This window comes from Cadophora gregata (genome assembly GCF_030347475.1).
Source record: "Cadophora gregata isolate MNR1 chromosome Unknown scaffold_11, whole genome shotgun sequence".
Taxonomy (NCBI): Eukaryota; Fungi; Ascomycota; class Leotiomycetes; order Helotiales; family Ploettnerulaceae; genus Cadophora; species Cadophora gregata.
Window position 1 is genome coordinate 369,699 of NW_026695934.1, and position 27,423 is coordinate 397,121.

The following is a 27,423-nucleotide window of genomic DNA, read 5'->3' on the forward strand; positions in this document are numbered from 1 at the left end:
GCTTCGCCTCCTTTAAGCGAGTCATTGTCTAATCTTCTGGAAGTAAACATATATAAGCGAGCCCTGAATACAGTTTCCGTTCGCATGATAAGCAATGAATATCACGATATTACGAGTCAATGTGATTTTGTTGATATGATAAGCAAAGGATGTCACTTCATTACGAGTCAATATGGATTCAAATACGAATAACTCTACCGGGGTATGATTTAAAAACATATTATATTTCTTCCGTTCTTGCGAAATATCTATGGAGTCTGGGGTAATCACTGACATAGATAAACGAAAAGGAGCAGAGGCACAACATTCAAGCTTCTATAGAACTCGCACTCCTCCAGTTACCAAAATATATTGGCTACTTTGACAACTGAACAGTCAGGCTCTACAACACAAGCCCAACAGCCAAGCCAAAAGCGCCCAATGCAACCCCTCCAGCTCTGATCTTCTCTGCTGCGTTGGAACTCGTTGCTGCTGCTGCTGCTGCACTCGAAGTCTGTGTGGCAGTGGTATCACTGCCTGTACTGTCCGCAGCTGAGGTCCTTGTTGCAGTTGTATCTGCACTTGCTTTCGCAGGCGAGTTTCCAATGGCAGTGCCGGCACGTGTAGTTGTTGTAGCTACCTCTGTTGCGACGTTTGCCGGTGTACCCGTTCCTGTTTGGACGACTCCACTTGGTGATGTATAGGTTCCGTCTTTGAGGCTACCGTTTCCTCCCAGGTCGTCATGATATGAACCTAAGAATGGAGTCAGCATTGTGACTTTTGGGTAAAATGTTGAGGTGAATTCTTACCATCGCTCAGGTTCACACAAAGCAGGGAGTCATCCGTGTATTGATAACAAGTCTCTGCGCTCGAGCAGGTGAGGGTTGCTCGCTTGTTGAATGTATTGCGCTTTCTCAGCTTGATCAAGCCGTCTGATGGGTCATCACCGGTCCCAGTTCCAGCACCAGTGGTGTCGTCACAAGCGGAACCTGGCAAGAATAACTCAATTGACAGTCCAACAAGATACAAAAAATTTCAAGCCTTACCTCCGACAGCGTTGCATTGCCCCGCCATGATCAAGTCCAGGCAGCCGGTCACACAGGCTTGATCTTGTTTGCAGTAGTTTGCACAGTCCGAAACGCTTTGTGCGCCTCCGTAGATGTCTCCTCCATTTCCCCCTCCAAAGCTGGTTCCGAAGTTATTGTTGGTGGGCCATGGTTTTGCACCCGAGGCTGTACATGTAGCTACTGCAGTGAAGTCGATGATGGCTAGCGCAACGGCGGCCCTGGTGAGTAGCATTTTTATTGAACAGACAAGGTTGAACAACAAGGTGTGAGAGGGTTAAAATCGAGGAGAAAGTGGATTTTGAGTTTGATATTGCCGGGTACTTGATTGCTTGATACAGAAAATCATTTCCAAATACGGCAGCATACCTCTCTTTTAAACCCATCCACATTTCGTCTGTCCCCTGACCGGTAAGCTCAATCAGTGATGGAAACATTGATTAAGTGGGTCAGAAGATACAGGCATGAGCCCAGATGAGTCTTTATCAGATAAAACGAGTGTGCCGTTCCAAGGTGACTTCAGCCTTGCTGAGCTTGCACCTTGGCAAGAGAAAGTAGTGGCAGTGCGAGATGACCTAATTGGACAGTTTAACGACAAATCCGGTGAAGCTGAACAATTTTGATAATTGCGGCGTTTGGTCGAAGTTGGGATGGGAAGTTCAGTCCTGAATAGGTGTTCAGCCTCAGCCGTGGCGTTATGAGGCGTTCCTGGTCAGTCCGCCTCGCCTTGTGGTCTAACGCCGCCAATTTGCGTTTGTCGAGAATATGATAGGTTTCTAAAAGCCAACGACTAGAAATGTGTCGGATTCGGCAAACACAAAAAGAAGCTTAAACCATAGATCAATCCCCGGAGGAATATCCGCTCCTCACATTAACAACTAACTGGCCCCCGAGGTCGTCAGTTTTGGCGACTCGGTTCGCTTTGACCTGCCACGCCTTATCATTGAGCCAAGCCTCCACAGCTCAGACCAGCCAGCCATCTCAAGTTTATATCTACTCGGTGACTTTTTCTGGCGTGAAATTCCAATGGTAAGGTTGACTTTCTCATGCCCGAGTTTCGTGAGCATGTTTGCTCTCAAGTCCATCTTGCCCATCCGGCATGATTCTCGATGTACATTTCTGCTCCACACCGATCAACGCTCAATGGCACTGATGATGAGCATCCAAGACTTAAATCTGTAAATAATGCACACAGTCAGAGATGAAGGAGGCGCATCGAACTAAACCAAATACAAGTGTGTCGCGCTGTCAGGGGGTCGTCTTGGTCACCCTCGCCTCCCTCTATTTCTCCTCGGCTGATTGAACGTTGATTTGATTTCGTTTGTAATGCATTTCAGTCGTAGGCATATTTTTGTATTTCTAACAAGCTAGAGCATAGTGCATTCCAGAGCATCTCTTTTTTCTTATCCGAATTCAAGTGAGCCCAGCTCCACACGTTCAAATAAAGCATGTCCTGCCTGCGCCATCCCTATATGTCGTGTTCGTAAATATATATCAAAGAAGGGTCAAATAGTCTCAATTTCTCAATTCATTCATTCCATGAAGTCGTCTGATTCAAGATCCGCCCACTAGGCGACTATTCCCGTCTTCTGTTGCGAGATCAACTCAGGCGTGCTCGCGCCAGGACATCCCACTCCCTTCACCCCCGTGAAACTCTGCAGAGTGATAATCATTGCCGTTGCCCGGTCCTTGTTGGTTTTTGTATCCTGTACTTTTGGGTCGGTGTTGAAGGTAATGGGTGTTCCGAGGACATTTCCAGCTGCGATATTGGTAGCTAGCTTAGAAATGAATTCCGCACGCGCGGGAGGACAGGTCTTGGGAATTGCAACTCCATTTGCACCTATGCCTGTGCCAGACTGGATGGAGAAGACTGGGACGAGAGAAGGATCAAGATTTGTGGGATTGTTGTTGTTACCGGGTGCATTGGTGCTCGCTGGTGGATTGATACTCGTCGTTGGAGACCCGGCAGGGGGATTATTGTTGGAGGGATTGCTGTTTTGAGGCGGGTTGCCTTTCATAGGCGTGCCGATGTTCGTAGCTGGTGATCCAGGTCGCCCTCTATGTCTTCCGGGCAATGCATCGACGCTGAGGCAGAGAAAGAATACAAGCGTTGTGGAGATAGACAATTGCATTTTTGATCTCTGAGTATCGTAGGTCCGAGAGAATGGGATGAGTTTATGTAATGAGTTGGAGGAACTGCGGGTAGACTCGAAAGGGATGAAATAAAGTCAGAGCCAGTCTGAGTGGAGAAAGAGCAAATAAAGGAGTGACGAGAAGTGGAAGTGAAGAACAATAGTCCTATCGAGGAACTGGCAGGAACTGGCTCTTTGGAGAATACATCGCAATCCTTAAGTATCGCATGTAGTAGCCTCAAGTAACTCACTCCTTCCACCCCTCAGCATCACATTCACGTACAGAAACGGCTTCATTCGAGAATGGACCCTTGTTTCAATAGAAGCTTTGTTTGAACCATGGTGCCTTATTTTAGTCGCTAGTGCAGTGCTTGCGTTTGTTTCGTCCAAACATGGCGGTTGTTGTCGATCTGGCACAAAATCGTGGGACGGTAGCACAAATAGCCTAAACTGTCATTCATGGCATGTTTCATCCGAAGTCGAATGAAAATCGATTCGTGGGGTGTACAGATGTGATCAGACCGTCTCTGTACAGTTCCTGTTTCAGTTGTCGCCACCCCACCACTCCTTCAGACGCAACCCCCTGGACTAACAGATAAGCGAGCTCCGACTTAGGTCAATAGAATGATACTGTAGGTCAGGCTATGGCTCTGACTTGCTGATTGTCAAGTACACAGGAGGTTCTCAAATGCTACCACCGCTTCAAAATCATCTGTCTGCCGTCTTTTATTCATGGTGCAGGTTTCAGCTCCATGCACACGGGAACTCATTTCCATGTGGGCTTGGTCACGTGAGTTGTCACAGACTTGCTCTGGATATCTATGTTGTGGCATTCGTTGTTGAGTGCTATGTTAGGAAGTTCCCATGATTTAGGCTTATGGCTATCTGTTTCGGACGATAAAAGAGGTTCTGTTATGTACAGCATGAAGCCTGCGGCGGTGATGCCTGGAACGATTCGGCTACGGCTCCAGCGTAAACAATAGAGAACTCGGAGAAGGCAAACCATTGACACGGGATAACGCAAGTCGTTCGAACAATAAAGGGCGATTTTTAGAAGCATAAGTTATTGAGATATCACATTCGCTAAAAAATCGGAGCTTTTTAGCGTTTGCAGGAATTATCGCCAATGATCTGTGGTCAGCTTCACACAGCCTCGAGTTTGACACAAGAAAACAGTTTGCAGTTCTTGTCTAGACCCAGGAACTGTGCGGCATAAATGATAGAGTTTCCTTTTGGTTACAGAGATCAGAATATGAATGATGCACCACAAAGAAGGATTCTTGATCCGGATTCACATGCGGAGCATACTCATTGGCAGTCATAGCGGAGTTAGCAGTGTCATCTGCAAGCCACAAGTAATCCAAACATGTGTCATTTCTTGAGCTAATTCGAATTTTCCTATGCCACCAGGAACAACGAGGATATCAAGAGGCTTTCATGTTCAAGAAAATGTGAGCGGCGTAAAGCTGAGGTTAGAACGTCGATGAGACTAAAGCAGTGCCGAAGAAGTGGGAGCAACAAGCACAGCCCAAGGGGTGTGATAATGGAGCGACGTGATATAGCCGACGAAGGATAGGATTAGGTTTATGACGGTGGATCCGAAGTTTCAAAAAGCCTGTCCATATGGTGGTGCGTTCATCATCAGCCCGGGGAGTGGACGCACGTCGTAGGAGCTGATGGTACGTGGGTAGACAAGATACGGTTTGCTATTGTCGAACACCACCGTCTGAGAGGGACCAAGATTGGAACTCCAATTAGTAAGATGACAAGTGCGAGGCTGTAATGATATCACTCGACCAAATTTCACTTCCTGCCGAGTTTTGGACTCGTGTGTACTTAATCCCAGTCGTAGATAGATTTTACTGGCGGCTATGTACTGTATCTCGTACGCGTGTTGGGTAGCCAATCTCATGTAATTGAACTCCATCCCCCAAACATGCGTAAACTCGGCGATACAACAGTATGCTGAGCCGTAGTTCACTCTCAACCATACCTAACCACCAACATTTCGTAGTTTACCAAATGAGAGACTGGGAATGGGTGCGAAGATGCAGCTGTGCAGCCTTCCATATCTGGGCCACTCACGCGAAGCTTACTCAACCGAAGCGAATAAAACGACAAGTACATTCAAACTGGCTGAATGTCGACGGCCAAGACTGGACTGGTTGAGAATATACGCGCGCTTCCTTTATAGTACTGCATCAAGCATTTGGAAACCCAATATTGTAAACCAAGAACAGCTGCTTGCATCCTTTACACCCCTCCAACAGAGTCGGATTGCCTTCTTCCCTTCGACTAGTTCATGGTCTACATTGCAACACTGCTGATTATGCACCTACTCAATCCAGTCGTTCCCTTTCTTGAGATGATAGCAGAATCCAGAGACCTGAGCCCATGGCAGACTTACATCTCCGCTCGTCTTTGCATCAGCAACGCCAAATTCAGACTCGCACCCCAGGTGCCCAACCTAGTCAGCATCTCCGCCCCACTTCTAAACAACACCTTCTGCTGCACCTTCCCGTCACCCTCGCTATTTCTGCATCAGTCCTCAACAGCGAAATGAACGAGCTATTCCTCAGATCTTCATCCAGCTCTAGCCGTCGAAGCAGCTGGGCCCTTTGCTCCTTCGCTGAAACACTTACGAATACCCAGAGGATGACATGGCACAGGAAAATAGCGATGAGACTGTATGGTGCAGTGTCTAGGTAGCCGATCTGGCCGCCATTATCTGATGGGCTGAGAAACATGATAGCTTGGACAGCACGTTGCGCGACTTGTTCTGTTTTCAAAGAGGATGGGCGGGCCCAGGATGAGAGGCTGCTCATGGCCTGGGTAATACCGACTGTGCCATCTTTGCCGATTGCGTTTTGAAGGTCTGGGAGTGGAATGTAAAGGAGTATGGTGCTTAGTCTGTGAAGTATGTGAGATGAGCGGGTAAAGTATTCGGTTGAGGCATCGCGGATAGGATGGTGCGATGAAAGGTAGGATGAGGCAAAAGACTGGAGTGAATCTATAACGACACATCAGAACATATCCATATCCATTTTGATGGTATAGGCTACAGACCTTCCATCTGAGATCGAGATGTGGTGTTGAGAAGGCGACCTGAGGAACCACACTTGGCCTGATCGTGGAGATCTGCTTCGTTCAGAGACCACTCGTCGTGGTCGATAAGATTCCTAGAAATCGCATATTCTTGTGTAATCTGATGTATCTGTGGTGTGATCGTAGTGAGAACAAGAAAAGCACTCCATGGATTGAGGTTCAAGACTGGCAGGTGCCCTTGGGATTGCCCCTGGGATGTCGTTGAGTTGCTACTTTTGTGCCCCACATCATCACCAAGCACGAATGGACCGACAGCAGCAGAAAATGACCTCGAAGGTGGCACAGTTGCTGGACCTAGCAAATGCTTCCAACTTCTCGCTGACCCCGCTGCCCAAAACTCCTCGTCACATGGACAGCCTAGGTCTCTGACTTCGCCGACTGATATAGTTGGCGGCAGGTTCAATAGACCGGGAAACTGAGAATCAATTGTGTAAACTACCCAGGCGAGCCTCTTCTGAGACTCCTCTTGCACCCATTGTCTCCAAGCTGAGTCTAAAGTTGAGGCTATTGTTGCTTGAGTGGTCGTTACAGGTAATAGCTCTCCAAATTTGATGCGCCGAATGTATGTTACAAGTGCACCTCTTCCCACCTCTGCAAGCTCAAAGGCTCGCTTGTTCCCACACCATAATCCTGTGTGTACAATCAGAGCCTGGGCGTAAATTATCATGGGACTGCGCATGAATGCATTGTTGCATTCTACTGCGACTTGAAGATGCCAGCGAGTAGCATCGAGAAGCACTATAGCGAACCTACGGGTGTGCTTTAGACGGCTATAAATGGCACCAATGATAATCATGGCGGCGATGAGGGGTGGTGGCAGATCCTTGTTGGTGTTGATAGTTGCGTGGTGGAGGACGGGCATCTGTGGAGAGAAATGCTTAAAAAATAATCCGATGAAGAGATTTACCACATTGAGCGGTGGCAGGACGAAGGATTTTCTCGTAGAAGGATGTTCTGTGAACTGTGGATAGAGGAAGGACTCCAATTGTGAGAGTGTTGCCTCTGAAATATCGAACCTAGGATCATGAGCGTGAAACAGTGGGTGACTGCCTGGGACGGAAATTGGATGTGCGGATAATATCTGTTGAGAATTTGGATTCCACTGGAAAGGCCATTTATCCTCTTCAGATGCCTCATTAGGAGGTGAAGAAATTCGGCTAATTGGTCCATCTTGGTGAAATCCTTGGTATGATCTTCTCCGTTGCTCAGCAGCTCCTTGCTCTCTCGGCGGGTCAGCAAAACCCCATGTCTCTGCAGATGCTAAACTTGGACCAATGCCGCTTATTCCTCCCAATTCGTTACCAGTCTCGCGCATAGCGGAGTAGAAATCAAAGGAGAACCACTCATGACCAAGAGGCGTTATATCCTGGGGTATGAGGAAAGATGAGAAATCGAACGGTTCAAATGGCATATCAACGTCATATGGGAAGTCGGAAAAGTCATCATGAATCCTTTGCATGTCCTGGACTGAGTCAACGGGCGGTGCCAGATGATTTTGCGGGTGTTGCACGTGAGGCGTCGGCGAAATATCCTGATAGGTTTCTATATCCAAGTCCGAATGGCGGCCTATAGTAGGATCAAGAGCAGAGTCATGCTGTAGCAGGTCACCACTTTCAACAGCAATGAAATCGGGGAGAGCGGAATTGGCATCCCGGATGTCGTCCTCATTCTGCTTCCTTCTTTTGACAGGTCGGCGTCTTGTCTTCGCTGTAGCACGATCCCATCTTTCATGGCCTGCTTCATGACGCTTCAGGAGATCGCTTCTTGTGAAGCCTTTGCCACATATTGAGCAACAATGAGAAGGTGTGTTATCTGGAGACTACGTCAGCCTCGAAATGAACCAAAGCCAGTCTCGGAGGTCCTACGCGTTTTCAAATGTCGACTAAGATTTTCCCTTCGGTTGAAATTCTTCTCACATAGCCCGCAGCTAAATGCTTCCTGCTGGAAGTCTGAGTGGTTTGATGCAGTAGAGCGGGCCACATGTTCCGGAGCAGCATTGGGATCTGGATAGTCCACAGAAGGTCCAGATTCGGATGCTTGATTGTCTCGGAAGGTGGACATTGTGAGATATTTGCTCGGCTTTTCGCGAGAGTCCAATCTAAGCAAATAGATAAAGCAGAATTTCCTTTCCAAGGACAACGAGATGAGGTGGATATTCGACCTCGCGTAAATGGAAACGCTATCTATGGCTCTGGTTTCCAAGTCCACTCCAGTCACAGTACAGTACTTTCCCGTCCACTTCCCCGCACGCTGCACCCCGCAAAGCAACGCCACACCAGCGATTCAGCGCCACAGATCCTTGGCCCATCTGGACTGACTGACTATTGTTACATTATTATTATGAAAAAATATGATTACCTGTATCTGGTATCTATAGCTAACTTAGCCATTTCGGTAGCAACCTCAAAATCGAAAACTGCCTCAACCATCTAAACCATCCACTGGCTGGCGCTTTCCTTTGTGCGGCCGCTGATGCTCTCGTACTGGACACTCCGACCTTCGCTACCTTCGCCGTCATATTCTTAACCTCTTCGCTGGTCTTTTGCATTCTGATGGTGACTATGCCATCCTGACCTGCAACAACTTGAGATGCAAATAGTCCTTGACTATTATCATCAGCACGTCTTATACTCCATCCACGTGGCGCGACAACCTCCGCAACCGAGCCACTTGGCACCTTCAAAACAACACACCCCAATCCCAAAGACTCCTGCATGTCCATCGAAACCTCAATGCGACCAACCGGTGTCGAAAGAGCTACATCCACACTGTCCAATCCAGCCAAAACAGGCTGCACTTTCCACCGTGTCCAACCGGGCTCCAGCGGTGCGACTCCTGCCAGGTACCTGGGAAGTAAGTATACAGGCCACGTTGACCAGCCGTGCATGAGAGATGTGTCTTTTGTGAAGGGTGATCCGTCCGTGTTCAAAGCTTCCCAATGCCCCCCCGAGTAATTCGGGTTCGTTTCATCTGCCATTGCGCCCCAGACTCGCTCGATTAGCTCGATTGCTGAATGCCCATGTTCGCGTTCGAAAAGTGCCTCAGCTGCGAAGCCTGAAGCGTATGGACTCACCACTTTGTTGTCGTCCCAACTTGCTAAGCTTTGGAATGCTAGTGGGAGTTCTTTCCCCTTCGGTGCAGCCAAAATTGTCTTTGATGCTGCGTGGATGGGAGACAAGCCAGTCGTGATCGCGTATGCGTTGATGTCTTGACATATCCCATTTGGAGAAGCAGTGTCACTCGTTCGCATGATACCCTCGGTATGGTTCCATAGATGAGTGAGAATGCTCTGTTTAAGAGAGGCTGCTCGTGGCGAGAAGGGATCCTTTGAACCGTGGACCCTGCTCATCCTCGCCATGGAGGTTAAAGCATCGTAGTATGCGATGTTAATTTTGCCCGAAGCTCCGAAGATGGGGACACCCATAGGAATCCAGTCCACTGGAACTGTTAACTGCGGCTTCGAATTCTGCTGGACCTACTTACTGGAAAGTGGAGGTGGCGCAACAACAAGACCTCTCTGGTCGGTAAATTTCTCTACGAAGCCTAGCAATTTCTCCAACTTATGCCAGATTGATCTTACAGAAACATCATCACCCGAGTGCATCCAGTAGTCCTTTATAGCGACAACTAGTAACAACGCGTAACTGAGAGAATAGAATGCATAAGTTGGGGGTTCGATCGACTCTTCGTGGGTTGGTGCCTGGATGGGACACAGGTTACCCAGATAGCCCTCTGTCGTCTGATGACTGGTGAGAAGTGTTATGCTCCCCAATAAGGCGTTGAGATTGGCTGTGGAATGGCAAATTGACCGTCCCATTACGAAGAGATGACCAGCGAACAAAGCTCTGTCCCGTTTGGCCCCATCGATAGTGCATGAGAGGGCATTCGTGCCAACAGCGAAATCTGCGAGTGTTCGGTCTTTGCTTGCGAGAAGGAAATCATTCTGATACAGAGATATTCCTCGCGGATCGGTGACTTGAACGTTTCGATAAGTTGAAGCATAACCCTGTGGTCCGCCAAATGCCACTGACCCGCTGTTGTTCTGGCTTTCGCCAAGAATAGGGTGAATGTCAACATCTGATACCATAGCAAGTTAACACCATTGAGCGAAACCGAGACGCTTGAACCCGTCGCAATCGTAGTGACAGAAATCCAATCATCCAAAGAAATTTCGAGTGCTATTTCCCATCTTCCACAAGCTTTCGTTGGGAAAACCCCATTCGTGTCTGACAGGCCCTGGAAAGCCGCAAGAGCCCTTTTCTTTAAGTCGAGGCAGAAAATTAACCCATTAGCCACCATGTGCACTCCCCAACTGGCACCCCCTTGCTCGATTTTTACGTCGAAATTAAGCTTCACGTCTCTCCATCGAGTACCATGTCGGCACGGCGCCCAGTGCTGTCCAACGATGCGCGTTCCCTCTTCGGTCACTTCCCATGCCTGGTGTGTCTCTCCAGCTTCTACTGTGCAGGCGTCAACGGTTCGGACTCCATCCACCCAAACTTTGTTGAGAAGTTTATTTGAACAGGAGAATGAGTTGATGGTAGGGTTTGGGGCTCGCATTGGCTTGAAGCCAATTGATGATATGCAAAGGGAAGAGTTCGGTGTTTTGAGAATCACTCTCTGTCTGGTATCTCTGGGATCGTTGCGCGAAAGGTAACTGAACTAAAGTCCCTGTCTCTGATGGCTCGAAGGCTTGCTCGTGTACTCGGTATGTGTCCATGGCATTGGAAAATAAGAAGAAAGGGCCGTCTCCTGTAAGACATCAGCAATGATCCCGAAACAAAACCATAGTGTCTTACCAGTCTCACACTGTATTCCAGCATAGGTTTCGCTGAATATTATGTCAACCTCTACGACTCCATCTCCAATAACACTGCTACTTTCAATGACAGGCATTCCCCCAACTGCAAACTCATAGTCAAACGTTATCTCGGAATGTCCTTTTAGTCCATTAGAGAGCATGAAACCTGCAGCCACATCGACATCTCCTTTGCAGGTCCATTTGGAAGGAGTGGTGAAATCCATATCTCTGTTGAACTTGGGACACTGAGGAGACCACTGGGGATAATTATTCGTAAGATTGATGCAGTGGAATTTCCGGCAGTCAAAGATACAAGCAAGAACGAGAGTCGCGACTCCTTTAATCCTGAATAACAAATCGAGTTTCTTGATCGAAGGAAGGCCAGAAACTATCAAGCATTGTTTAAGGGAAGAGAAAATAGAAATACCGTTCGCAAAGACTACGAGTACTACATACAGTATCCACTGAGAGTACCGTCCACCTGGCGTCACTGTCATATAGCGTTACTCTGTGGTCGTGTTTTGTTTCACTCGGGCTTCCGAAGCGAACAACGATCTCCATTCAAGAGCACGTGACCCGGCATGTCCACTGCAAGCACTAACGTGAAGGTTACCTACCTAGTAGGACGAACAGCTGTCCACTTCCAGTTCATCCTCCCTAGACCCAGTTAAGTACGAGTTGCACAACCCGTCCACTACTCGCTGTTATCCCCTCAACTGCCGAAACCCACTTTTCCAGGGCATAACGCTGAAGCGAGGCGCTAAGGCTGCCTGGACAACAACACAAGTATTCAAATTTCAGCGTTCTTCGCCTAATTACAGGGTCTCCTACAGGTGTGTTTGATCCGGCAGTTGAGGGGATAGCTGCCCACCAAGTACTGTAAAATACATTCCGGGAGATAGGGAGACTTCCCCGACTACATCCATCGGCTTTATCACTGCCACCACAGCACGTCCTGCTTTGGTATATTTCCCTCTCCTTACAAACAATCATTTCTCTAGACATACTGCCGAATCCCCAGGCCCCATCCACGCCTGCTCAACACGAGCTGGGCCAGCTGGCGTAATCCTGACAGCGACCTGCCAGTGCCCACTACACTAGCATTCACCCAGCAAGGCGCCATTCAATGCACAGTCTACACCTCGATAAGCTGAGAAGGCGTGCACCACGGTTGGCCCTGAGCCCCAGACAGCTCCGCTGGAACTGTATCCAGCACAAAAGGTCGTTGCTGAAGAGGGGCTGTGTGATGCAGTTGAGTACTCAGGAAAGGATGAAGGGATGGTGGAAGAAGCGCCTCGGGTTTTGAGTCATACTTGGAGTTAGTGGCTGGTGGGTTATTGGGCTCATCTGAGAATGTGTGTCTCAATGTACGTTTTAGTCCTAGGCCTGTTTCCAATCCGAACGTGTGTTATCAATAATATGCACTTCGCGAACCGTGTATATCCTCTCGTGCCTCTTACGCACTAGAATAAAGCAGCAGAGTCCTCGATTTAGGCTGCGGCGTATATGGGATAGCTCATGCTGCAAGCACGTACTTACTTAAAGATACACATGGCCCAACAGTGCACCGACATGTCTACAATCCAGATTCTTTCAGATCTTCATCTCGAAACCCCTAAAAGCTACGATGTCTTCCAGATCATCCCAACATCACCATACCTGGCTCTCCTCGGCGACATCGGATGTGTAAAGGACGAAGAGTACTTTACTTTCCTCGAGCAACTTTTGTCCAGCCACGAGATTATCTTCCTTCTCCTCGGCAATCACGAGCCATACCATAGTGATTGGACAAACTCCAAGCAAAAAATATGAAACTTCGAGTAAGAAAGTTCGGGAAAAGAAGGCGTCCCAAAATCTCGCATCATTCGTCTTACTAGATCAGACTCGATTCAACCTTTCCCCGAAGCCCACTATCTTGGGCTATGCTGTTTTCCAAAATTCTACCATCTCAGATGAACGACGTCAGCTTCGGTATAAACGATTTCTACCATAGTCAAGATTGGACCGTGGAGCAGCAAAATGAAGCTTTTGCCGCTGACTTGGCCGTCAGATCCCCAGAGCATTGCATCTCCATGTTCACTTCCTTTGCAGCTTTGAAAATCTTTTGTGTTTTGTTTCAAAACTCCCGAAAATATTCGAAATAAGTACTAGAGCTTGCGAGCTACATATCTCTTTTCTAATGAAGCAGTACTGACTCTGAGAACTTGCAGTGGCTGAACTCGGAAGTTGCGTCGATCATGGATAATGAGTCAGAGCGCCAAGTCATTATTCTCACTCATCATAGCCCTAGTAATTCTCCCGCAGTTATCGACCCTGTACATTCTCAAAGCAGGATCTCGTCGGGCTTTGCTACCGATTTATCCGGTGAGCCATGCTGGACTAGCGGGAATGTGGTAGTATGGGCTTTTGGACACAAGCATTTTAATTGTGATTTTGTTGAAGAGGGGAGTGGGAAACGGGTCGTTACGAACCAGAGGGGTTGTTATTTCCAACAGGCAGTGGGGTTTGATGTGGAGAAGCGCGTTGAGGTTTGATCATGATGCGGGATGCTGGAGATCGCAGTCGGCGTTTAATCTTGCTAGCTATTGTGGGTATGGAATGACCGCACGAATCGATCATTGGCGTAACGCTGGAGACAAGCAGATGGACCACATTTGGGGCTATTAGCGGTAGAATATTCATAGATTCCTGAGCAAGGCGTGGCATTCCATAGGTTTCTACAAAACCAAAGCCATGCCAAGTTGTAGAAATAGCACTCGCCGAGGCAACAGATAAAACGCAAACTGCAAGGAGGTATCATTTATGATCATCCTCTGTCATCGCTTAAATGAAAGCCAGCAAATGCCCTGACCCCAAAGCAACGCCTTTGAGTCAGCCCATCAATTTTGAAACCCCGGAATCAAAAAACGCCAGAGATGATATGTTTAGGAAGACCTTGGAACCCTCGCCGAGAAAGGAGCTAGCCATTGGAAGGAAATCTCATACTCGGAGTCATTGAAAGTCTTAAATCCATTAGTGATTATTAGAGCAGGCCGTGCAAGATCAGCGATAATCTGCTTAACAGGCGCTTCGGCGAAGGGAGAGAACACTATGGAGTCCTGGTCAATTACTGCAAAGCCTTCTGCACCAAACTTCCCAAAGATCGTAAAACCTTTTCTCTCCAAAAATTTCACCGTTTCGTTTGAGTAGTCGGGGTCCTGGGTTATCAATTGGACCGCTTCACTCCCATGATTCCGACAAATCTCCGCTAGAGTCAATGCAATCAAGTGATGAAAAATGCGGCGATCCTTGCCGCGTGTAATCTCTGCCTTTGATGCATCATCTTTTCTCATCCAGTCTGGAGGTCTGCGGAACATGTCACCCAACCCAAAACACACAATCTTCGCCACCGTCCTAGTCTTGATATGCGTGTCAATATAAGAGCTTAGAAGATTGTAGCTGGCACTACCATTCCAAGCAAGCATCTTGTCTTCGAAAATCAAGTCCAGCTCCTCTTCAGACTCGCGAAATCTCCGCACAGCTTGGTTGGTCCATTTCACAAGATATGAGCAGTGATACGTTTCGGGGGGGGCCTGCGGTTGTTCTTTGATAAGTTGCCAGTACCCTTGAAACTGAACATGTGGCTTCCTACCAAAGCTTAGTACGGCGCAAGTATAGCAAGCATCGACTGACCAGATTGGCTTTTGTACATCAACTAGAGGATTTCGTATTTGGATCATCGTGCCGTCAATGCGGCGAATTGCAAATTTCTCGGTAGTATCGGATTGTGTAAGTTGTCGTTCAATCTCTACGAGATCTGCCTTGTTCCAAAGTTTGACTCCCGAATCATACAGTTCTGCTGCACGTTGGCTACTACTTATCCAGTCCGAGCAAGCGTAAGTGCTGATGGGCTCCTTGTGAGGGAAGTTCCTGCTGAGAAGTAGTGTTAGCATCCTCTGCGGCTTCCGAGTGTCAAACTTACTGTTTGAGTAGAATCATGGTGCCTGCAAGAAGAATTAATACTGTGATCATCGCCATTTTAAATAGGTATTGCTCCTGGGTCTCGAGCTCTGGCAGAGATTTGCACTTCGACATTGTATTATTAGCAGGAAGATACCTAGCATGGACTGTACAGTCTACTTCTCTTTCACCAGCAACACAAATTTGTTCTGACCTGAAATGCACTGACCTATTAAATGAAGTTGCCTCTGTCAGAATTACAGTTGTATAAGGAGCTACTACAGAGAGAGAGAATCTCCTATATAAAGGAGTAGTGTACTTAGTAGTACGGCCTATAGTACTAAGTCTACGCTTATAATCTTTATATTTCTAATAGCTCTTTTATTCTTTATATCTGTAGTAAATAAAGCTTTCTAAAATAGTATAGTACTAAATATTCTTAAAGCGATACTAGAGTATTACTAAAGTATTACTAATAACTTATATTATATAAGGAGCTTCGATTATACCTTATTAACTCTTATAATATATTAGTGTATATATAGTACTTATATCTCTTATTTTCTTAGAAGTTTAGTAACTTTATAGTATTAAAGTATATAAAATAATATAAAAGTATACTTAAATCGCTCTCTTATTAATAATCTCTTACTCTTACTACTCTTATTTACTCTTATTTATAGTTACTTTATACTTTCCTTTTATAACTACTAAGATTTATTCCTTACTAGCTTTCTCTTTAGTCTCTAAAGTATATAAAAATTATTCTCTTCTAGTTTTATTTTCTTTCTTTCTTCTTTTAATTATAAAATAAGATTTATCTTAACTATTAAGTATAGTAGTTATATATTATTATTTTACTTAATTTATAGTTATATATTATTATTAAAGAAAGTATTTATTAAAGGACTAATTTTCTATAAAGAATATTCTATTTTTATAAGTTCTACTACTAGAGATAGTCTTAATTTATATAGGTCTACTATTAATTAGCTAATTATTATTAATCTTAAAGTTATTATTAGAGAATTAATTATTACTAAGTAACTTTATATATATCTTATATTATTTAAATAATTCTAAAGGTAAAGCTTTTATAAGAGTATCTATTATATTATTATTACTTAGAATATATTTTACTACTAACTTATTATATAAAACTATATTATCTTAAATATAGAATTAGTAGATATTAATATACTTTACTTTTAGATAAAATTTTTATTCTTTTAAGAGAGATTTAGCTTTAGTATTATTAAGATATAGTATAGGAATTCGGGATAGCTTTATATTAAAGTCTTTCTATAGCTTAAGTAATTAAGCTACTTCTTTAAAGCTATTACTAGTAGTTATTATCTTAGAATCTAAGCTAAAGAGAGCTATAGATCTTTACTTATTAGTAGCCTAAGAGATTAGACTTCTATAGAATCTTATTATCTATCCTTAGAACGATTTCCTATTATATTCTATTCCCTATATAATATTAGTTTAAATATTAAATATATTATTATCTAGCTTCCTCTTATATTCTATTCTTATTCTAAATATTATTCTATTACCTTTTATATACTATAGATATCAGAGAAAAGGTTTTATATCTTAAAAGTAAGATTTAAAGAGATTTAATATATACTACGCTAGCTAGCTTATTATATAAGTAATATTAAGTTATATAAGGTTTAAGAGGTATATTAAAGAGCTGATAATCTACTAAAATAGTAAGATCTCTTTAAAGGAAGCTAATATAATACTTTTATCTTTAGCTAACTCCCTTAGTATTATTCTAGTAGTTATAAGTAAGGTATTACTTCTAGCTATAGCTATTCTAAACTTTTCTAGTAGCTTTTAAGTATAAGCTATTTAATAAATCTGTAGAGTCTTATTCTTCTTATCCCTTTTAACTTATAAGCTTATAAATATATTAATAGCTCTAAGGTCTTTACTTTTCTAGGTCTTTAAGAGCTATTTCTTAAGATATTTATAATTAGTAGAGTTACTTATAATTAATATATTATTAATAAAGACTAATATATATACTTTATTCTTAAAGATAAAGAGATTAGAGTTAGCTTTTAATACTTCTAGACTTAGCTTTTCTATTTTATCTTTAATAAAGAGCTACTATTTCTTAGGTACTTATTTTAAGCTATAAAAAGAGTATAAGAGCTTTAGATATATATCTTTCCTTTTATTTAACTTTAAGTAAAGCTTATTCTATATCTCTAGTATCTTATTATTCGAAATTATTATATATATATCTTCTTTTAAGTATATATTTAAGAAAGTAGTATTAATATTAATATACTTAATCTCTAGGTCTCTTTTAGTTATAATAGTAAGTAGTACTTATAAGGTAGAATAGTATATAATATTTATAAAAGTATTAAAGTAGTTAAAGCTATATTTTTACTTAAAGCCTCTTATTATAAGCTTAGCTTTTCGCTATACTATAGAGCTATTAGAGTTAATTTTATTATATAGAACTAGTCTTAAAGATATTAGTTTTAAGTCGGAGGGAGGCTTATTAAAGTATACTCTATAGGTTCTAGCGCTTTATATAGCTTATAATTCCTTAAGAATAGTAGCCTTTTATTTTACTAGATTCTTCCTTAGAGCTTCTATAATAGTTATAACCTTAAGAAGTTATATAAGTTCTTCTTTAAGTGTAATTAGCGCTATTTAATAGGTTAGTACTTTATTAAGGATTTACTAAGAGTATAGCTTTATAGCTATTACTTAAGTAGCTTACTCGAAGTATTATTTTCTACGCTATTTCTTATTATATCTTAATAGTAGAATATTATTAGATATATTTACTAGTTAAGTCTATTTAAGAAGATATTAATTAGATACTCCTTTAGTATCTTCTATTATATTTTCTATAATTAACTTTCCCTTTAAAGGATTTTTAGCTTTTATAGCTAGCTTTTCTCTTAGAGATCTTTTAGCTTCTATAGCTAGCTTTATTCCTAGAGGTCTTTCTAAGCTTTTAGTACTCTTAGCTAATCTCTTAGTAAGTACTAGATTAGTAGTTAGTAGTAGAGGTCTTTCTATTACTTTATTACTATCTTTTAGTATAGTTTACTTACTACTAGTATATATAAAGTATATTATATACTTATTAAAGTTATAATTAGCTATTTCTAGTTCCTTAAAGGTCTCTATATTTAGAAGCTTATAAATTAAGGTATTAGCTATACTTACTAATATAAAATACCTCGGAATCGTCTTTTACTTTATTTTACTTTAATATAACTCTAGTAGATATAAAAGGTATACTATAAAGCTAAATACTCTTATTTTTAAGAGGTCTATAAGCTATCTTCTATACGCTTTAATTAGAGTAAGTCTAATAACTGTTTTATATAGTAAAGTAGTAATTAAGTATCTATTCTTTAGCTTAGCTGCTTACTTAATAGCGTAATACTATATATTCTTAGGTATCTTCGTGTTATAGAGGATTAAGCGTGTAATCTTAGCTAGTTTATATATTTATTACTCTACGACTTTATTTAAAGAGTATTTATATAGAGAGAAGAGTTTAAGAATAATTCTACTCTTTTATAGCTAGTTAATAAACTTAGGACTAAACTCTCCCTTACTATTATTAGTCCTTTAGTAGATAATTATATAGAATTTACTTTACTCTTAAGTTTTAAGCTATAACTTTAATTTCCGAATAACTAATTAAATAGTTAATATAGACTTATTAACTAAGAGATCTACTTAATATATCCTTATAATATTATCTACTACTAAAAGGAAGTATTTATAGCTACGAATTAAGTATAGTAAGATACTAGAGATATTAGCGTATAGTTAATAAATAAGTATATTAGTTCTACTATCTAACTTCTTATTAAAATACTTTTTTATATAGCTTATAAAGTAAGCCTTATAATACTTCTCTCTCTTTAGCTCTGAAATAGAAATCAGTCTTATTTTATAACTACTATAAGTAACTAGTTTCTTTAAATAAGCGTAATTTATATAGCTTAAACACTTATAAAGTAGATCTACCTTTATTTCTTTTATACTAAGCTAACTCTCTATTTATTCCTTTAGTAGCTTTAAGTCTAATAGAATTATATTATATATAACTTAATATTAAGGATTTATATCTAAAATATATAAACCTCTGTTTCTTATACTTATAAAAGCTAGTTTACTATTCTAATATCTATTTACTAATATCTTAGTTAGTTCCGTATTAATTCCTTTATCTAAGAGTTAATATATTAATACTAGCTTTATAGCTCCGAAGTTAAGTATATATTATATATCTTTAAGAGTTAACTTATTAATAGTAATATCTTTATAACTTTTAGTTATTAAGTATAAATTAGTCGCTATTTTAATATATTTAATATTATACTAGCGCTTAAGTTACTTAAACTTAGCTAGAACTCTACTAAAGTAGTAAATAGTACTAGAGTTAATTTTCTAGATAAATTCTATAATAGAGATTATTAATAAAATATATTCTATATCTTTAGTATAGTAACTCTTTTTTAAAAGAAATATAAGATAAGTATTATTATTTTTAATTTCCTCTACTTTATTAGCGCTATCTCTTATATAAGTATTCTTAGCTTCTATATAATCTATATACTAGTAGCTATAGCTTTTATACTAAGTATACTAATTTCAGCTTAATTTAAAGCGATTTCCTCTCTTTTCTATATACTTTTTATATTTCTATTAGTTATTACTTTTACTATTATTATTCTATCTTTCTTATTTTCTTCTATTCTTATATATATTATCTCTCTTATATAAGTAGCTTCTACTTCTTTAGCTTCTACTATCTCTACTACCTCTTCTTCTATTATAGCCTCTATTTATATAGTTCGTAATATTACTAGTAGCTATAAGTTAAAGCTATTCTCTCTATTAAATTTAATATTTATTAAACTTTTATATAATATCTCTAAGATCTAAGTCTTATAATTCTAAAGTAAGTACTATAGTAATCTAAGCTCTAAATACTAGTAATAACTATAATAGCTTAAGATATATATCTTTATTAGTAAAAGGTTTACTATTACTACTAAGCTTTACTTTAAAGAGTAAGAGCTTTATAATATAGTTCTAAAGTATTTCCTCTCTTAGAATAAACTTTATCTTAAAGAAATTATCTCTTATATTAGTAAAAGTAAGACTCCTTTAAACTACTTTACTTTTATTAGTATAAATAGCTTCTTAGAGAAGCTTAGCGTTATTTAATTTAATAATATCTTTATACTTAGGAAAGAGAAGCTTAGAGATTAAGTTAATAACTATTTTAAAAGCTTTCTTCTTTTCCTTAGTATAAGTATTCTACTAATTAATACTATTTAATACGCTAACTATAGTAAGAATATAATAAAGAACTCTAGCTTTAGCTAGTTCTTATTTAGTCTTAAGCTCTTATTTAAAGAAGTTATTAAACTCTAGTAGAGTTTTACCTTTTAAGACTCTAGTAATAATAGGAATTAGTACTTTTAATTAAGATAATATTATAGTATAATAGTAGATATACTAAGAGTTAATAAAGTAGAGATCTTAATAAAAAATAAAGTTTTAAAGTCTTTTATAATTAATTCGAATTACTACTATATTAGAATTATAGTTATATAAAGAGCTACTATAAAGAGAGAGAATCTCTTATATAAAGGGGTAGCGTACTTAGTAGTATAGCTTATAGTACTAAGTCTACGCCTATAATCCCCATATTTCTAATAGCCTTAGCCACTTGACCCCACTTGCAGCATCCGCCACGCTTACTGGACTGTATCGGCCCGCCCCCACAGCGGGAGAGCAAACCGTACCTACCTAGGGGAATTTCAATGAGAGCTCGGAGAGCTACCCGAGCTACCTACGGTTCAAAATTTAGCGCTACCTGCAAATCCCCGTAAGGGCGTAAGGGAAAGACTAGGTATTGGAGTCTCGAAGAGAAAATGCGGGCACTAAAAGCAAGGCACGTGCTCGTGTGCGCGTGAAAAGACAGAGAGTCAAATCAGGGCGCCCGAAATCAGTGGCGTCCCTGGCGCATGAATTAATGGAGAACAGGGATACATCAGTACCAGAATACGCTGTGATGGCTGACTTCCGAATGATCGATCACCTTCGTCGCGCTTTGAGTGGTGAACAAGAGCTACCTTCCATCGTTCCTGCGAACTTCCATTGCTGCTTGGCGCTCTGCAGGCAGGCTTGCTGTGAAACACCAGAGCGCTTGATGCTGTTCTAGATTTCATGAGCCCGTGAAGTATCGAATATTTTAAGGAGCACCGATGTCAATTTTACCACTCCAAAGCCTGTCGATACTGTAGGTCGAACAGAACTTCAAATGCCAGGTGATTGTTCAGCAAGCCGCTGCGGTCGATTGTTCCATGTGTATGCACGAACCTGGCCACTGAGTACATGACAAAGATTAGGCAGCCGCCAGACTGTCACTCTATTTAAAGCATGAAACATGAATTCTGCAGGCTCAGCACGACCGAGCCATCATGGTAGGTGTGATGTTTACAAACATACAGGCGAGAGCATGTTCACTGGTCATAAACACCCCCTCCTCTCGAATATGGCCTGGGGCTGTACAGACCGCCACGCCTTTCTCTCATTAATCACTGCGCTTGCGGTCGCATAATATCTTCCTCATTAGGCCGTGGAGAATGACCCTTACGGCCAAGAGTGTTGCGATGTGTGGGCGATTATCCCAAGCGCTTTTAATTTCCAACAAACCAAGTTTGCCAAGGGAGAGACTTGGAGTTTCCGCCATCTTTATAAGAAAACATCTTCCATTCTTTGTTTCAAATCCCAACTCATTAAGAAAATCACTTGTATACATTGTTGAACTGTCATTCTTCCCGAAGTAAGTGCATTCAGAATCTGCGATTTGGTTGAGACACTAACTAGTATACAGACTTCCTAGCACAGCGGCACGGCACAGGAAAAAACAAAGAACTAAGCAGGTAAAGAAATCTCTACCGTAAAGCCACCTTAGACCTCTATTCTTTGTTTTGATAATAACTTATAAAAGCAAAATGTGTCACTGTACATTCATAAGATACAGCCAATGCCTGCATACGGTCTTTGCAGGGATGGCTGTGTGCGCGGCGCCATGCAACGCGAAGGGGACGAATTGTCCCCATTATACCACAAGCACTTCAGACGTCGCCGGTGAATGTCCTGAGTGCGTGTATGGAACACCTTCTCCATCAGTTTAAGACTTCCATTCCATTCCATTCAGGTTGTCTTTGGTGGGGCAAAAGGAGTGGGGCAGAGGAAAGGCCGGGGGTGGGCATAGCGTCTGTCTCCGTGTGGAGAAAAGACTTGGCAACGCTAAGCAAGGGCTGAATCAAAGGCTATTTAATCCACGAAACAACTTGATCTTGTCTTCATTCACTTTCACCCTAACAAGATTCACTTCACTTATTCACTAACACACCAACACCAATGATAAATCGCACAAATGGCAACACGTATCTTTGTTCAGTGTAAAACTGACAAAATGCCTGGATCAGATGTTGAGCAGATCCCACTTATGGCAAATGCTGCATGTCGAAAAGTTTGGAATCGGGACTTTAATGAGAATCTTCCTGACAACGATCGACTCAGTAGTTTTGGTGGATGGATGAACCCTAGGTGTTTTCTACTGATTGATAACGGTCCTGTGGATATGCCATATACTCTTGTAAAACTTCGCTGGGATGGACAGAAGCTGTTTGTATTGAATTCCCTTCTTTTTATGCTTTTACTAAACTTTCTATAGGGCGGATGACTTAGGGCCGTTACACTCGTATATTCAGAAAGAGTTTGAGACAAGATATCAGTTCAACCCCGCTGATCGACCAAAAGCAGTAGGTTATATCTCATCAAATCAAGTTGGCGAATTCACTAATTAATATAGAATGGACTTAACGATGAACAGTTGAAAGAATTTCTTGGACCAGAAGAATTCGACAAGGTCATAAAATCCAGAAGTGAGATGATTGCAAGGCACCAGGCGAAGATATGCAAGCAGACCTAAATTAGTCAGTCAAAGATAATACCTTGGATAGAGCTACTGGGACAGAAGTAAAACTGAAGGTACTTTTGCGATATCCATATCGCAAGCAAGACAACGACTACCTCCTTCTACTCCTTCGTTGCAGCCACGAGGTAATACTTGCACCAAGATAGTAAGGTCCCATCTCCAAACATATCATGTAGTCACCAGCAAGGCGAAAAAAAAAAAAACAAGTAGTAAGATCAAGACGGTGACTTGATGCTTTATCTCTGAAATGGAAAATAGCCTACTTAGTAGCGATACACTTTTTACTTATACTTAAGGACTCTTACGATCTTCTTCCTCTTTTTATACTACAGGACAGCTCAGGACAAACTGAACAACACCATGTATCAATAGAAGAGGCGCGATATCTACGACTATCCTCACACTGTTATCACACTGCCCCCCCCCCCCCCCCCCCCCCCCCCCCCATCTTCCACTTTCCAGCCTCCGTCTGCCCAACACATTCTCGCAGGGATCAGCCAGTAGAATATTTTCCATAGGGCCACCATACATGAGAAGACCCTCTATGCTCAAGATCATAGCGGATTTCTCAGTGCTTGCTGCAACATATATCAAAGTATAGCAGTGGGTTGGTCTAGGTATGGTGCTATTTCATACTCGCTCCCTTCCCTTGGGTCCCCTGCGGAGCCTCGTGGTGCTAACGATCCAGGAGGCCGAGACCCAAATAATTTCAAGATGCTTCCTCTGCTCAGTGCAACACTCGAGGAAATTGCCGATGGTCTCGATCAGGAAGCCTTTACCTCGACGCAACTGGTTCAAACACATAAGGCGAGGATAGATGAAGTGAATGATTTCTTTCGCTCTGTGATTGAGCTGAACCCAGCGGCCGAACTGCGGCAACTGCCCTGGATGCGGAGAGACGAAAACAGGGGGCATTCCTACTCAAAGATAATATCTTTACCTTAGACGATACTAAAGCGACTTATAGATCCACAGTACTTCGCGGATCGAAACTTGGATCCGAGGCGGGTGTCGTCAAACTACTTCGGGATGCTAGCTGGGGCGGTGATTTTGGGGAAAGCTAACCTCTCCGAATTCGTAGGCTTCCGACACACAAATGCCAGTACTGGCTGGAGAGCTCGTGGACGACAAGCCCCAGAAAGGAAGTCCGAGGCTTCGCCAAGATATATCTCGGCTCTTAGAGTCTTGCTCATGCGGCAAATTAAAGGGTGAGTTTGTCTACCCGCCAGCTACGGCCTTGCGACCTAATCGCATCAAGCGTCGTCAAACCCCAGAGACCGAAACTGTTTGCTGACTTCCTCATGGAGAGAGGAAATCCTGAGCAAAATTTCGGTAATTAAACTCCTCGTAAAGATCAAGTTCGGTCGCTTTTCAACGGGTGCCGATGTTTCAAGTCTCCACTCCTTCGATAGCCAGTGGGAGCCGTAGCCATTCTATCCAGCCCATTGTTAGTGAAAAAGAACCAAGAATTGGAGAAATGAAGGTCTCAAATGTAAGATGAATGCGAATTGGGAATGTCACGGTCACTTCCTTGGCAGCGATTGATTTCAATGAGATTCGACATTGCCCCGTCCGAACACCAGGGTGGCAATCATCCTCTGACGCTGGATATCGGGCAGGTAGGTTTGGGATGACCCCTTTCTCTGAAGGTTGCCGGTCTGAAAAGTAATAACATGTAATGCCGAGGAGGAGTGGTGTTCTTGCAGGCATGATGTCAAAGTATAGTACTTGGTCTAACCCAGCCTGTTCATTGAAACACACTCGTTCGTCGTTGAAAATTGCTCTGCGGTGTGGCCCACCAGACATCTTTACTTCCACTCAGCTTCCAGTATCAATTCAGGATGTAAAAGTGACAGGCTACAAAAGTTGCATGATAATTGACTCGCATAGATACTTATGTACTCTCTGAATCTTCTGGTAATGGTAGCTCATCTAATTCGTGCAATCACAATACGTAGCCATCCTGGTAATATTGCACTTTGCGCAACACTTCCTGAATAGCCCATACATGCCTCTCAATTTTCGCTGCAGAGACCTTTGGATCAAACTCTCCAAATGGATCAAAGCTCAGATTCTCATTCTCCATAATGTCCACCTTGATGCGAGAAAAGAGGGCGTTAGAGGAAGGTTCTTGATCTAGATAGATAAGATACTTCCCTACGGGGGTTTTTTTACAGACACTATCTGCACTTCCTACAGATATTATCTGTAAACAGGTATTTTAGACGGATTTTCTATCTGCATTTTAGTTAATTATCTGTATTTTTCTTAGCTAGAAACTCTAATTTTAATCGATTTTTGAAAATTTAGAGTAAAAATACAGATATTATCTGTAATTTAATGGAAATACAGCTATTATCTGTATTTTAAGAGTTTTCTGACTAATAAAGTTAAATATCCCCTCTCTTATTCCCCCCCCCCTTTCTTTCCCTTCCCTTTTCCTACTCTCTCCTTTAAAGGTAGGTCTCCCTCCAAGGTAGGTCTCCCTCCCTCCCCTCCCAAGGTAGGTCTCCCTCCCTCCCAAGGTAGGTCTCCCTTCCGAGTGTTCCGGAGGTAGGTAGTAAAAGGTCTGTGTTTAACTTTATATTAAAACATGAAAAGTTCGAGGTACCTAAACTCTCGTACCTTAACACATGCTAATTTGTCTATATTTTTTTAATGAAATTGTAGCAGATATTATCTGAATTTTATCTGTATTTTACTACGTTTTACTACTACTAGGAATACAGATAAAATACAGATAATTTACAGACGTTATCTGCATGAAAAACCCCGTAGGGCTTCTTACCACACCAACATGAAGTTCTCCTAGCGTCGTCTTTTGCGTCTTCAGCTTCGTTTCGACGTTTCAGATCTTCGAAGTAGTAAGAGGATTCACTCTGCTTTGCAACCATGCTGAGACGACTTCCAGGCGAGATTTGGCTAATTTCACATTTCGATTCAAAGAAGTCCAATTTAGTATCAGGCTTCACAGAGCTATGTCAAAAATTTGTGGACATTTAAATCCATGATTGCCAGCAAAACTGGTTCACTACGTCTCAGACGTTCGAGTCTTGCAAGTGTGCAGTGACGGACTGTTGACACAGAGCTGCACCCAACAATAAAGTTTCTCCGAAAATCTTTTGGGTTGTTGGCTGACACTAAAGGGCCTGGCGATTGAGAAGTGGTGTGGTAATGCTAGCCAAGTGTAGTACCCACTTCCGAGTTATCAGAGAGTGTACCAGTCATTAAGCCCGCAGAAACCTATCTTCCACTCTCATTGCATGCCTGACTTGGTCTGTGTCTATAACGATGCTCAGTCTGCTACCAAAACGAAAAGTGGAGGGGAAGGACCATGTGATTTTGGAAAATCGAGTGATGTTGGCGGCTATCCGCTTTCTGCTTGAAAGGCAGAGGAGCTATACAAGCAGACGGAAACCAATTGTGATGACTTTGAAAGAATCAAAGAATGCTTTTATAATATTACTATGGATCAACTTGGCGAAGCAGGATATAATAAAATGCTCTAGATATTAACGAATCATAGGTTGGTGGCTGTCGCTGATGAGCAGTAGGCATTTGCAAAGGCAATCACGGTACCAGCAACAGTAATACCGCACGCTACATTGAACAATCTCCAATTCTATATCCAAAATCGACGTTACTACATAAGTAGTGGAAGCCCGACTGTTTGCAGCCGAGAGAAGAATATCGAGCGAGCATGTTGTTGAAGCAAACATGCCACAAGATGGCAACGCAGATTGACCTGGGATAACAGTGGAAGTAGTAGTAGTAGGTATATGGGTAGCCGTCACTAAGGAACAAAGGCCTTACGAAAGCGACTACTGTGCTAGCAACAGTTATATCGCGGGCTCCGTTCGAGCAAACACGAAGTCCACATCTGAAGTTTGGGTTACTGCAGAAATAGTAGAAATCCAAAGGAGGATACCCCAGTTCCAAGTACTGCGCCAGCATATTCTTGAAACAGGTATTGTCACAAGTAGGTAGACTAGGTTGCCCGACGTTCGTAACCGGGTGGACCAACCGAGCTTACAGGGTGAGGTCCATGCTACATGAAATAATCCTCAAATTGCCAACCTCACTCACCAGTTGCATCGCTCTACGAAAATACGAAAACAGTCTTGTATGTTAAAGATATGAAGTGAAGGTAACTAAGATTTTATTAGAATTTACAACCAAGGTAAAAAGAAGGCAAAGGAGATAAAAGGTACTATACAAGAGGTTAGAAGAGGTAATCTCGCCTAGCTTAGGTTACACCTTCCTAATTAGGAATAAATAACTGAGCTATCCGAGCCAGCTGGTTGCCCTTGAATCCTGAATCGTCACATACAGCCTGTCTCGCTGGAGTGAAGAACCTCGACTTCTCGGTGATTCGACTCACTTCCC

The 27,423-nt window shown here is 42.0% G+C and overlaps 7 protein-coding genes across 8 annotated transcripts; 1 reads left to right on the forward strand and 6 right to left on the reverse strand.

Moving 5' to 3' along the window:
- Positions 1-230: 230 nt before the first annotated feature.
- ONS95_002233 (uncharacterized protein) lies at positions 231-1,682 on the reverse strand. 2 transcript variants are annotated; one of them, XM_058495480.1, is made up of 4 exons: positions 1,413-1,682; positions 1,026-1,247; positions 789-968; positions 231-732 (listed from the first exon to the last, which is right to left on the reverse strand). In XM_058495480.1, exons 2-4 carry the CDS (start codon positions 1,051-1,053, stop codon positions 383-385), a joined length of 558 nt encoding a protein of 185 aa, XP_058354208.1. In that variant the 5' UTR covers positions 1,054-1,247; positions 1,413-1,682; the 3' UTR covers positions 231-382. The 2 variants fall into 2 exon arrangements, with proteins under 2 accessions (XP_058354208.1, XP_058354207.1); XM_058495479.1 differs by having other exon boundaries at positions 1,026-1,682.
- Positions 1,683-2,611: 929 nt separating this feature from the next.
- ONS95_002234 (uncharacterized protein) lies at positions 2,612-3,175 on the reverse strand (the record flags this gene model as incomplete). Its single annotated transcript, XM_058495481.1, has 1 exon — positions 2,612-3,175. The coding sequence occupies one exon, from the start codon at positions 3,173-3,175 to the stop codon at positions 2,612-2,614; it is 564 nt and encodes a 187-aa protein (XP_058354209.1).
- Positions 3,176-4,531: 1,356 nt separating this feature from the next.
- ONS95_002235 (uncharacterized protein) lies at positions 4,532-8,415 on the reverse strand. Its single transcript, XM_058495482.1, has 3 exons — positions 8,146-8,415; positions 6,242-8,092; positions 4,532-6,185 (listed from the first exon to the last, which is right to left on the reverse strand). The coding sequence occupies exons 1-3, from the start codon at positions 8,339-8,341 to the stop codon at positions 5,647-5,649; spliced, it is 2,586 nt and encodes an 861-aa protein (XP_058354210.1). The 5' UTR covers positions 8,342-8,415; the 3' UTR covers positions 4,532-5,646.
- Positions 8,416-8,568: 153 nt separating this feature from the next.
- On the reverse strand, positions 8,569-10,367 carry ONS95_002236 (uncharacterized protein; the record flags this gene model as incomplete). Its single annotated transcript, XM_058495483.1, has 2 exons — positions 8,569-9,718; positions 9,764-10,367. 2 exons carry the CDS (start codon positions 10,365-10,367, stop codon positions 8,658-8,660), a joined length of 1,665 nt encoding a protein of 554 aa, XP_058354211.1. The 3' UTR covers positions 8,569-8,657.
- A 208-nt stretch (positions 10,368-10,575) lies between these two features.
- ONS95_002237 (uncharacterized protein) lies at positions 10,576-11,305 on the reverse strand (the record flags this gene model as incomplete). The annotated part of the gene is made up of 2 exons (XM_058495484.1): positions 10,576-11,032; positions 11,080-11,305. The coding sequence occupies 2 exons, from the start codon at positions 11,303-11,305 to the stop codon at positions 10,794-10,796; spliced, it is 465 nt and encodes a 154-aa protein (XP_058354212.1). The 3' UTR covers positions 10,576-10,793.
- Positions 11,306-14,005: 2,700 nt separating this feature from the next.
- ONS95_002238 (uncharacterized protein) lies at positions 14,006-15,155 on the reverse strand (the record flags this gene model as incomplete). Its single annotated transcript, XM_058495485.1, has 2 exons — positions 14,006-14,990; positions 15,043-15,155. The coding sequence occupies 2 exons, from the start codon at positions 15,153-15,155 to the stop codon at positions 14,006-14,008; spliced, it is 1,098 nt and encodes a 365-aa protein (XP_058354213.1).
- Positions 15,156-22,473: 7,318 nt separating this feature from the next.
- ONS95_002239 (uncharacterized protein) lies at positions 22,474-23,031 on the forward strand (the record flags this gene model as incomplete). Its single annotated transcript, XM_058495486.1, has 3 exons — positions 22,474-22,724; positions 22,774-22,861; positions 22,912-23,031. The coding sequence occupies 3 exons, from the start codon at positions 22,474-22,476 to the stop codon at positions 23,029-23,031; spliced, it is 459 nt and encodes a 152-aa protein (XP_058354214.1).
- Positions 23,032-27,423: the final 4,392 nt, after the last annotated feature.

Coding starts and splice junctions, on each gene's coding strand:
- ONS95_002235 (XM_058495482.1), bottom strand. CDS start 8,341: ATGTCCACCTTCCGAGACAATCAAGCATCCGAATCTGGACCTTCTGTG. Junction 8,093..8,145: donor TAGTCGACATTTGAAAACGC/GTAGGACCTCCG, acceptor CGTAGTCTCCAG/ATAACACACCTTCTCATTGT. Junction 6,186..6,241: donor ATCTCGATCTCAGATGGAAG/GTCTGTAGCCTA, acceptor GTGTCGTTATAG/ATTCACTCCAGTCTTTTGCC.
- ONS95_002233 (XM_058495479.1), bottom strand. CDS start 1,278: ATGCTACTCACCAGGGCCGCCGTTGCGCTAGCCATCATCGACTTCACT. Junction 969..1,025: donor GCAATGCAACGCTGTCGGAG/GTAAGGCTTGAA, acceptor TATTCTTGCCAG/GTTCCGCTTGTGACGACACC. Junction 733..788: donor TTGTGTGAACCTGAGCGATG/GTAAGAATTCAC, acceptor CTCCATTCTTAG/GTTCATATCATGACGACCTG.